The sequence below is a fragment of the Corvus cornix genome, chromosome 3, assembly GCF_000738735.6.
Source record: "Corvus cornix cornix isolate S_Up_H32 chromosome 3, ASM73873v5, whole genome shotgun sequence".
NCBI classification, from domain to species: domain Eukaryota; kingdom Metazoa; phylum Chordata; class Aves; order Passeriformes; family Corvidae; genus Corvus; species Corvus cornix.
The window spans coordinates 50,200,751-50,212,465 of NC_047056.1; the positions used below are offsets into that span (position 1 = coordinate 50,200,751).

Consider the following 11,715-nt stretch of genomic DNA (forward strand, 5'->3'; position numbering starts at 1 on the left):
GATGTGGTCTCACTAGGACTGAGTAAAGGGTCAGGACCACCCCCCCTTACCTGCTGGCCATGATGCCTTAAGAGGCCTTCTAGAAACAGAGACTAGACAGGAGTAAGGAAGAAAGGTAGGTATTTATTTGAAAGGCCTTCAAAGGTACCCCCTGGGAGCCACAGGCTATTGCCAAGATGGACCCCAAGATGGACGACAGGTCACGAGTTCTTCACCCTTTTATAGGTTTGGTTCATTTGCATAGCAGGGTTAATTCTCCAATTAAAGCTTCAGTTTTGCCCTCAGCTTACCCCCCCTTTAGAGGCTCTTTGGTTTATACTTTTTGGCCTAGGACAGTCTTGGTGTCCTTGGAAAGCAGGCCCAGAGAGGTTTTGTTATGTCTACCTAGCACGAGAGCAGAAATTAACAGGCTACAAGAAACTTTCAGAGTTACACACTAAGCAGTACAGAATGTGAAGAATATAAAAGTTAAAACCTAATAATGGTATCCTGATGCACCCCAGGATACCATTGGCCTTCCTGGCCACAAGGGCACTGCCAGCTTATGATCAACTGGTCATCCACCAGGACTCCCAGGTCCTTTTCTGGAGAGCTGCTCTGTGGGAGGTCAGATGCATGCCTATGCTGGTACTTGGGGTTATTCCTCCCCAGGTGCAGAACCCTACATTCGCCCTTGTTGTACCTCATTAAGTTTCTCTCCACCCAATTTTCCAGCCTATCAAGGTCTCACTGAATGACAGCACAGCCCTCTGGTTTATCAGCCACTCCCCACAGTTTTGTTTCCTCAGCAAACTTGCTGAGGATCTCTTTCCTTTAACTGTCTTTCACTGAATGGAAGAGAGGATCTTTCCTGTTTTAGTTTACATGCATTCCTGGTTTGAATGTCAGAAATTTGACTGTCAGAAATATTATGTTGAGGTACTATGAAGACACTGTGAGCATGGAAATACTCCTGTATTGTACATTTCTTATTTTAAAGAAAGGACACTTTTTTCATTTTCTGTTTTAATCATTGTAGAAAATATAAAATATTTGAAACTCTATTTCATAGATTGTATTTTAATTCCAAGACTTAAAATACAAAACCCCTAGAGGGAATCTTAAGGATATTTCCACAAAGACTTTTTTTCATGGTTTTATTTTTATATTACAAGACTGTTTCCTTTGAAAATGCAAATATGTACCATCCTAAATTGTAATACGGGACATACAAAGAATCCTTGACCTTCATGTAGCATTAAATGATTGTGATGAATCAAATAATTTAATGCAGCAGAGGTTAAATCAATACATCCAAGTATGTATTCCAGACACAGACAGCAGATGTTGATTTACAGCTGGACCTGTGATGGAAGGCATCTTCTGCCATTATCTCTGCAATGGGGAAGAGAAAGAGAATTGCTGCTGGTGTGTGCATTTAAGCTGGGTGGTATTAAACTGAACTGACATTCAGCACATGCCATTCACCTGCATCTGTCCTGTCCCTCTGCAGGTTGTTTGGAAGTCCAGCTCTAACCTGAGTTTCCAGCTCTTTACAGTACAGGCAAACCAAGAAAAAATGCAGGAAATTCCCCTAGAAAGTGACTCCCTCCTTAGCCTAAGCCCACTGACCAAGACTCAAGAGACATCAATGTTATGCACCATATTATGAAGCAGAAGAAAGGAAAACTTTTATAGTTTTAGGGTAGAGAGCCGCGAACAGAAGCCCAGGTTCAAACTCTGACACGTTTCCAGTTTTCCTCTGTTACCCCAAATCTGAGCTTTCTAAGGCCAATTCCAATCAAGTCAAGTTTGGGTTAGATCTTTGTACACTCCGTGCCTTTGCACCTGCAAGGCAGGATTGATTGATAGCAAATCTTTTGGCTGGGCAAATGATAGGTGACAATACTCTAGTGACTGAGGTAATTAAAAACCAGATTTTTCAGACCAGCCAGTGCAGATAATTCTTGCATTTTGGCCCATGAGAACTCATGACATTTGATAATTGATTTATTTTTAAACACACTACACCGAAGAGTGGCCATGAAAAGGGGACAGGCTCATTTTAAGTAATCCATCAGATCAATTCCTGAGCAGAACGGGCTGGAAGAGCTTTCAGGAGAATTGCATGTTAATAAAGTTGGAGGTCACTCATTTTTCTAATTAATTATTACTTGACAGAAAAAAATTATGAAAGCCATACTATACTATGTATAACTGTTTAAAGAAAGGGAAGAAGCAGATATTTCTGAGGACAGTGCCAGCATTCAAATAAGTGTCTATCCCATTCCTCTAATCATCTTGGCCTTATCATTCTTACCTGATGTGCATCTGAGATTATGTAAGAATTCCAGCTAATATTGTCATGTGGGATGGCAGTTTCTATGACACACTTTTTTCTCTGCTTTTGGAGAGTATCTGCCTTTGGTGAGGGGATAGATCTTGACTTCCAGAGTCATGTCCAGTTTCAGCCAGTGACTTACCTGTCTCAGAGGTGCCAGCCCTGTCACTGCAGCATGGTACATTGCCTGCTGCTGTAGGCACTGCTGCGGTCCAGCATCGGCACGTACGTTTTAGCCACGATGCAGTAGCTGACTCCAGGCCTCAAGTCTTGTATTTTAATAACCTTGTCTTTCCCTTCATACACCAGGACTCTGTGTTGCTTCACACAGAGTGGAGAGAAAAGAGCCAGTCAAGCACATTTCCCTAGCAAGTGTGTCTGTGAGTCAAGTTTGATGAGAACAGAGGATGCAGAACAGTACATGGACTTATACAAACTCAACAGCATTAAAAACTTACCTATGCTTTTTTAAGAAAATCCCTCCCTCCTCCCCCCCGTTCCTCTCCTGTCCCAATTTTTTAATCTAGGTCATAGATTATGAAGTATTAAGTTGATGGAAAATAATACAGGGAGGAATTACAACTCAATTCAATCAAACTCAATTCCTAAAAAATAAGCTTTGTTTTCAAACACTTGCACAGTCATCACTGCTCTCACAATCCCAGAAGACTGTTTCAACAGTAAAAAGTATGGTGTGCCCATACTTTCCTGGCTTTTCAGTGGTAAAGGGTTCATATCCAAATATGCTCTTACCTCATCTAGCAAGTTGTTAATTATGAAGACTTGATACAGCAGATCATAATAATTTGTCATTGTTATTTTGCTGCCTCTCTTCCTTTTATAAGGAGACTGTGGAGCCTGGAGCTTTACTATTATGGATTTGTTGCTATGAACCACAGTTACCATTGGAGGTCCTACCATAGCTGTGGAAAAAAACCAAAGCTATAAACACAGTTATAGTTTATTAATATTTCATAGATGCAATTTGAATCCATTCAACAAATGCTCACATTACTAACAATATATATGCTGTATTTACTCTGCAAGTGACACTTCATAAATTCTTACTTTTTGGTGTTTATTGGCTATTGTTATTTTGGAGGTGACATTTCTTGTGTTTGTAAATCTATCTTTGAGCCAAACTTTTTGAAATCCCTTAGAGCTGCATGTTGTTAAGTGCTGACCAGTCAAACAAAATTCCAAAATTGCCCTGATTTTCTTTTTCCCTCATATTTGTCTGTGTGCTTGGACTGCACAAAACATCCATTTGAACCATTTCAGCTATGCTGAGGATGCAGTTTCCATCATCACTTTCAAATATTTTGCAATCAGCTTGGTAAAACACAGCTAAGGATTCGAGCTAGTGCCTGCATACATGTGTGTGCAGCACCAGAAATGTGGGGACACAGGGCAGCAGCTGCCACATGAATCCCTCCAGGAGGAGGAGGTGGCACAGGGCAAGATGTTCTGGTTTTGCTGCAAGGTACTGCTTTATGTCAAAGCTTGTGGTTTCATCTGTGCAGGAGGCTCAAGGTAGTTTGCACTTCGAGGCTGTGAAGTGACCCACACTGACAATTCGATTTTGCATTGACCAGTGGGGGAAAATGAGTTAATTCATGGTGAACTTACTAGGTACACTGCTACTGTTCAGTGTTTGGGCAGTCCTCTAACATACTGTGGCACTATAATGACAGTACTAACCAAAAGCTTTGCATATGTCCTTTCTATGTCCTTTCCTTCAGTCAGGAAAGTGAGAAGAACAGTGGCCACACACCACGCAGCTCTGTTCTCTCTTTTCCCCCCAAGCAAAGAATGCTTCCTTTTTTATTGTCTTGAGTCCTGTCCTTCCAGCAGCTCCAAAAATGCCTGAAAATAATTTGTGTAGTTCCATGCCCAGAGGAAGAGGTTGAGCTAAAGGGATCTTTTGATCTCCTAATTACTGGTAAATGGCTATTTAGCCATAATTGCTTGGCTTTCAAGTGTGTGGAGAATTACTTTGGCATAACACCTCACCTGAGAGCTATTGACTCACTTCTTTAGGTACAGCTTCGTGGCTAGAAAAGGATCGCTCATGTTTGCAAATTGTGAGCAGAAATGATGCATTCCCTGCCACAGAAGATCAAATTCCTTCCTGGGGGACACATATGTCTGCACTTACTTTCTCGCCAGGGAGTGAATCTGCAGCTGAGGCTCCAGCTGGAATAGACACCAGCCAAGGTGGCTCTCACCCTGCCGTAGTAAGGCTCCTGGATGTCAGAGGTCTCATGTGTTAGGTCACAGACACGGCTGGGAATCCCCCAGCAGTCGTCTTTGTTTTGCCACGTGCTCTGCCCATACCTACGGAGAAAGAGGAGGAAGGATGTAAACTTTAGGGATCACTGCCTGTGTCCATGCAGATTCTTAGCCATCTGTTTTACTCCAGTGGCACTGACAAGCGTTCTGCCATGGAAATTAACTGCCTTCAGTTTGCAAACAGGGAAGGCTGATTTCATGGGCGTTTGGGAGCTACAGGTTTCTGTCTTTTCTGAAAGAAATCTAAAGCACAGCCATGGGTCACCAGCCCTGTAGGAAGCCACTTCTTTCTTGCCCCATGGGAGAGGCACTCAAGCTTCGGCTTAGCCAGGGTGTTCAATGATGGGCAGAATACCAGATTTCACCGGCCAGTTTCCCAAGGGCGATAATGATTTCAGGCACTCACCAGTGTGCCAGGGATGGGAGCAGACCCTGAGGACCAGCCCCTAATGTTGCCTCAAGCTTTCCATGCAAGGCATCTTGAGGCAGTGTCGTGGGCAAGGTAGGCCACTGAAATAAAATAAACGTCCTATTACAGAAGAACTTGACCTACCTAGACCTGCTTCAGGCAGGTGGCTGGACCCAATGACCTTCAGAGATCCCCTGAAAACTACATTTTTCTTCAAATCCTTGGTGCAATGAAGGTGCAGAGCATCAGCACAGAGGTGCTTATTCCTTGCCTGCCTCATGCTGCTTGACTGCACCTTATGGAATTGATAAGTGCAGAAACAACTGAGAGCTGGCAGCCAAGCAGGACGTGGCTGTTCCCCGGGAATGAGAGCATCCTGTCACCTGAGAAATCCTTTTGACGTGCCCAGCAGGGATAAGGCCCAGTACAGTAGAAGGCCCCGGTACTTACACTTTGTACTGCACAAAGTAGAGCGCATCTCTCGCCTCTCTGGCCCACCCAGGCTGCCAATGCAAAGTGGTGTTGAAGTTTAACGAATGAAACTCTACCTTCTGCGGCTTAATCGAATCTTGCAGGTCTTGGTTTTCCAAAACTAAAAGTGCTGCAAATAGGAAGGAATGATAACAGAATGCATTTGTCACAGACATGCTCCTCTGTATTGGAATCAGAGGGTATTGCTACAGACCATTTAGTTTCATGACCACAGGGAAATTAAATCTCCTGGATCTCACATTCAAAACTTTCCAAGTCATGAGATCAAACAATTACAGAAGAAGCACATTTAGAAGTACAAAAGGAATACTTTTATGTGGTCTGAGAGTTTGGAGGTGAGTTTTTTTCTGTTTGTTTTGGGTTTGTTTGTTGTTATTTTGTTGTTCTTTTTTTTTTTGTTTGTTTGTTGTTTGTTGGTATAATTCTCCTCAGTGAGTTTGCTGCTGTGCAAGATGCCTCATGAACATCCCAGGAAACAAACCCTTCAGATCTATTCAGAGTCTGCAGTAAGCAGCCCCATCAATACTTAAAAGTCAAGTGCCCTTTCTCTCTTTACTCCACATCTCAGCTTTAACCTGAAGAGATTATAGCTCTTTTAACTGTTGGCACAGTTGTGTTTACCAGCTCCTGCCTAATAAACAATCACCTTAAATTCACTGCTTTTCCTGTCTGTACCACTGGAAAAGCTGACAGTTTTCAAGATCATCTTTTTTCAAACTGCAATATTACTTATAACAGATTCAGTTAACAACCTCTCTGAAGCATTCAAATCCTAGTATTTTTGTGGGTTTTGCAACCCAGATGACAGCAGCTTTTACTCTGGCATAGCACAGAATCATATAAGACTTGTACTGGCTGAACTGAAACTGGCAATACAGCCATGAAAAAATCTAATGGGCAACACGTTCATTTTATCTGCATTTGACAACCTGGAAAGATAAAATAACAAACTAATTTGAAAGTGACTGGGTTTTGAAACCCAGCAGAAGATACAGAGATTTCTTGGCTCATCCAAAAATTCAATAACAAGCCCTGTCCTCTCACCCCCCACCCCCCACTTCCCACACAGGAAAAGAGAGAAAAACCCTTACTTACAAGTTGTCTCAACCTGAAGTAGGTGCATCAGTAAGCAGAGGAAGGACAGCATGATCCTCCTCATGCTTAGGAGAGCAGCTCCATGACTGAAAAGCACCTATCTTCCTCTTGGGCATGTCTTATGAGGAAGTAATCATTAAGCACTCCAGAGTTCCCCTTATTTTCAGTGGTTTCCAAATTCCCCGGTTTGGCTTTGGTTTAATTTAGCTGGAGAACATATGAGTAGCTCTAAATTAAACATGAGCAATTGTTCTTTCTTGGCAGCTGTGGTCATGCAGAAGTTTGGAACTAATTATGAACCAAGCCATTATGAAAGAGGTCCTTTTTTTAAGACACTAATTCCCAAATGACGTCTGCCAATATTGCTTTATCCCATAAATTTGTCACAGAAGCTTGCTTGCTTGCCATGCTAAGATTTTTAATAGTTATTTATTTATTTGTTTGTATATTATTTGTATGTTTGTACATTTTCAGTTCACTAGTTGCTCAGAGCTTAAGAACACAAGAAATTTTGCTCCAAAGATATAAAATACCTACCCATGGGATGTCCTCTGGTTTGATGGACTGCCTCTGGGTCAAAAGCAAGAGATGGAGTTTGAAGGTGTGCTGGTGGCAGGACATCATCTTGGGGGCTGTCACTGGAGGACTGAGGGGCTGTGAAATCGCTTCTGGCTGTTGGGCAGCACGTTCACCCCACACTGGCTGCTGGGAGATGCTGGGAGGCCAGGGAAGTTGCAGGACTGACTGCCTCCGGACAGGGATCGGGAAGGTAAGCCCAGCCCATAGGGCCAAAGTGCCACTCTGGGTAGGACTTTCAGACTGCCCAGTCATATGCTCCAATTGGTGCAGGTGTGCTCCAACACCGCCTGCACAAATACTGGCATTTGTCAATGTTATCCTCTGGATCCTGCCTGCCCAAGATGTACAGACCCCCAGGGCTGGGGATGCCAGGGCTCCCCGGCGAGAACAATCTCACTTCGTGCTTGCAAATGCTTTAATGCCACGTGCACGCCTGCCTGGTGGGAGATGAGTTTTGTGCTCCTGGGATGCATAGAAAGCTCAGACTATTCGGTTGCTGGTGGTGAATGTGGTGCTACTGCTGAGCCTTGCCCCTCACTCTTCCCTCCCCAAAAGCTCCCCAATGCTGACACCCACTGGTACTTCACTGCTCAAGCACTAAAGCAAAAGTCAGGATGCATTCTCTTTTTGAAAACTCATGATGATAAGCAAGAGGAGAAAAATGCTAATTTTGTAAGACTTAGCACAGCCCTGCATAACAGCTTCCACAAAAGGAGTAATGGATATGAAGACTACTTGTCTGCAAACAAACAAAAACATCATGAAATCATCTTTACTTTGGGAAAACATGGAAACAGAAGACTTGTCAGGTCAAAAAAAAGTGCAAGTTCTGGTTCAAATGAACTTATTTAAAGGCCACCTGTTATATTGAACAAACCAAACAATATCTAATCAAGAAGCTGACCTTGGTCAGATAGACGGGCACAGGGTCTCAGTTCAGCTGATCACCTATACCTCATTATACTAGCACCAAACCTGCAGCATATATAGTAAAATGCTGACTGTGTAGCTTTGAGTAATGAATTAGTCAAACCAATTAAGGGAATTAAAGAACTGAGAAAAAATGAAGAACACCACGTCACCAAAATGAAGGCAGAAGTCAGAAAGTCTATCTCTAGCTGCAGATTTTTTATCTATCCATTTCCCAAACACATCTTCAAAATCCAGTGACCTTTAAGTAGTTCCCCATACCAAATTCAATTAGTATTTCATCATGTTATATGAGCTCAAGTACGGGAATAGGGAACTTTTACAAACCAATCACTAGTCTGAAAGGTCATCAATGTTTAGTCACAGGTCCTGTATTTGTTTACTTGACTTGTACACACCTTCCCATATCCTGGGAAGCAGCCCATTGCCAGGAGCTGAAGTGTGGACCTTTGTCAAAGTTCCTTTTGATGGTGGCTTCTCCTAGGAGAGCAGAGCTGAGGGCCAGCGTGCCGGCGCCAGCAGGTTTTGCTCGGAAAAGGCTGCACTGCGATGTGGTGGAACAGGGCAAGAAATGCCTGTCACATGGGGAAACCCAGGGTTTCCTGTGCACTGCACTCTGATAGTGTTTAATCGGCAGCTGGGCTTGGCATTCTGCAGTAATCAGTAACTCTTCACATAATTTCTGTTGTCTTTGAAACAGCCGCTGTTTCAATAGCAGGCTATTAGCACCTGTAACACTGTGCTACTCATCAGCCTCAGTCACGCTGCTTCAGTGCTTTGGGTGATAAAAATCACTAGAGTCAAAGAAGGACCAGCTGCACACACACACACACACACACACACACACAGACATGGACATACAAATATGTCTGGAGTCTCAAAGAATATGCACATGGTGTATAGAGTGCATTTCAAAACGTAAACTATTGAGGAACGCAGGATGATGCACACTGCAATGGTATTTAAAATACAGGAACTTTTATAAACAGTATTACGGGTATTCTGAACAGCACTTTAAGAAGTGGAAAGTTAAAATGTGTTACTTAGCCCAGCAGAATCCACATAAGTAATTATGCTACTAGCTCGTCCTAGCTTACACTGCAGCATCTTTCTGATCCAAACCATTGTGAAACAGCAGAACTGGTATTTTTGTGAACCAACATAGAAAACCACGGGTATGAGAATTTTTTCCATTGCTGAAATAGAAACCTATCTGAATGCTGGGTAAACAGCTTTCTTTCTCCTGAGGACAGATTATTGCTACACAGAGTTAAAAGGCAACTACATTTTTGCTGAAAGCTGCTTGACCCATCTCATTTGACAGGACCACCTCCTTGTTACTCTTTTTTTTTTCTTTTTCCCTTGAATGAGGTGTTTCCCATACATAAGAGGAGAAAATGTAACCCTGAAACTGCTACTGTAGCACTACCTTTGGCTTTTCAGATGCGAGTCTCTGATTACTTGCAGTGAATGTGAGATGGGTTTTGCTTACAGGCCTGGATGAGGATGTGGGAGGATGAAGAAAGCATACCCAAAGCATACAGAGAATACTTCTAGTAACTGGCAGAGGCCAGGCAATTCTCTCTCATGTGTAGCATTTCACACAAAAATAAAAAAAGTGAGCGGTTCATGTTACTCTAGACCTAAAGACTATTCACAATTGGAGCCACAGTTTTCAGTCTTTTCTAAACAGCCAGTGTGGACTTAGAGGAAAACCTGTATTGAGAGGGGGCTCTGGAGGTCACCCAGTCCAGCCTCAGCACAGGGCTAGTGGCAATTTTATCCTAGAGTTAACCGCTTTTAATGTGAGTTTCCCCCTGCACATCCTAGGGGGATTCCTCTGCTGCAATTTATGACAGCTGTTTTTTGTGGTTTTCCTGGGAGCTTCAGAGAAGAGTCTGCCATTTCTGCAAATGTTACAGTTGGCTGTAGTTGGCAATTAGATCTCTCCCGAGTGCCACCTCTCCTGGCTGAAGGGATCCAGCTCCCTCAGCTTCTTCTGATGCGCCATGTGCAGCAGGGCAGCCTTTCACCAGCTCAGTGGGGATTGGGAAAATGAATCACTACACACAAAAATTAAAACAAAAGCAAACACACAGTCAGGCCGGAGGGACTTTTCAGATTTTTTCCCCCCCTGATCTGCAGGGAAGAGATATTGCATCACATATGTTCTTGCAGAGAAGGTTTTGAGGAAGCGACACAGACTTTCACTGCACAGTGTGTGCCTTCCCTGCTTCCTGCCCACAGGTACAAACTGTTCACCTCTCACTGTTAAAGAGCTTGGGTCAACATTTTAAAGATTACAGTTAGAAGTTCCCAATGCTGTAGCTGCATCTACATAGTGAGACATTTCACCATATTAAAGATGAAGATCTGCTGAAGGCTCAAAAGTAGCAAGTCATTATTTGCACATGCAGTATTTATTTAACAATGTGCAACACACTGAATTGACTGGGAAGTTAGTAACCAACACTAACATTCATTAGGAACTGAAATTAATACCAAACCCCAAAATAGCTCAAAGCCTTTTATTTAAATGACAAGTTCCCTTAAAATGGTCAGTTTTTCTCACTTGCAAAGCCATAGAATTATATTTTTTCCTACCACTAAGAAGTGCTGTAGCTTGTTTAAGTCCATTAAGACCTGCTTTTTAGGTTGTGGATCCCTCACCAAATCATCAGCAGACAAAAAACTACCAGCTTGGAGACACGCAGAATTAATATTCCATGATTTGTCGGTTTTGCTTAGGTAATCTTCACAGCATAGTAAAGGTGCCAAATGTTCACTCAGCCAACAGAAACCACAGATAAGACTGGAGAGGTACAACACAAACATTGCTTATGCTTTCTTGGTCCGCCTACTAAAGTAAAGAAAGGTTCAAAGCCTGGTAGGGCCAATGCTCTCTGACACACTGCCACCAGAGGCAGCTGAGGCAACTCCTGGAATATTGGTGAGTAGGATATGACCCACACACTGATTTTTGTGTAGGGGGTGGTTCGAAGCCTCTGCACCTGATCACCAAGGTGCTGTCCAGGCTCCAGACCACACAGGGCTGACTCAGCACACAGCACAAAGAGGGCAAGGGGTTGGCGGGCCTGCACTCAGGAACTGACTCACACAACTGGGATGCCTGCCTCTGTATCTGTCATTAAAAATTGGGCTGCAGGAGGAGCAAACATTCCTGGTAGCTACTTTGGGCAATAAAACATGGAAAGATGCAAGCTCCAGGGGTTTCCCTGGCCAAGGGAAAGAAGAAATAGAAGAAAAAAAAAGAAATTGCCTTTCACTCATTTCTTCTGCAAGGCGAAGTTTGCACACATCGCACTTTCTAGCCTGTGGCTCCGTTCTGTGATTGTCTTGAATTCTCAGTATCATCTCTCCACCATCCAAGGAGTGCAAACTCTAGACCAGGAAGTCCATTCTTACAACAATCTTTACCACCACCATCTCCAAATACCTACTGAATTTGTATATACACTGTAGTTTTACAAGCCTGCATTTTTCTTCCTTAATAAATACAATGTCGAAGATCTTGTGTGGATAGTCTCTGAGCATTGAGGAATCTGTGTGCTGAGCTTTTCACGACAGAACCCTCCAC

The 11,715-nt window shown here is 43.1% G+C and overlaps 1 protein-coding gene across 2 annotated transcripts; it reads right to left on the reverse strand.

The window, feature by feature from the left end:
- Positions 1–462: 462 nt before the first annotated feature.
- IL22RA2 (interleukin 22 receptor subunit alpha 2) lies at positions 463–9,697 on the reverse strand. Of its 2 annotated transcripts, XM_010399636.4 has the most exons (6): positions 6,609–9,697; positions 5,472–5,622; positions 4,479–4,657; positions 3,074–3,243; positions 2,463–2,641; positions 948–1,374 (listed from the first exon to the last, which is right to left on the reverse strand). In XM_010399636.4, the coding sequence occupies exons 1-5, from the start codon at positions 6,670–6,672 to the stop codon at positions 2,486–2,488; spliced, it is 720 nt and encodes a 239-aa protein (XP_010397938.3). In that variant the 5' UTR covers positions 6,673–9,697; the 3' UTR covers positions 948–1,374; positions 2,463–2,485. The 2 variants fall into 2 exon arrangements, with proteins under 2 accessions (XP_039424364.1, XP_010397938.3); XM_039568430.1 differs by lacking the exon at positions 2,463–2,641 and having other exon boundaries at positions 463–1,374.
- Positions 9,698–11,715: the final 2,018 nt, after the last annotated feature.

Excerpts from the sequence above, each read along its gene's own strand:
- IL22RA2 (XM_010399636.4), bottom strand. The coding sequence starts at position 6,672 with ATGAGGAGGATCATGCTGTCCTTCCTCTGCTTACTGATGCACCTACTT. Across the intron at positions 5,623-6,608 it reads ACTTCAGGTTGAGACAACTT|CACTTTTAGTTTTGGAAAAC; the intron begins GTAAGTAAGGGT and ends TCCTATTTGCAG. Across the intron at positions 2,642-3,073 it reads TTAACAACTTGCTAGATGAG|CAACACAGAGTCCTGGTGTA; the intron begins GTAAGAGCATAT and ends CTCTGTGTGAAG.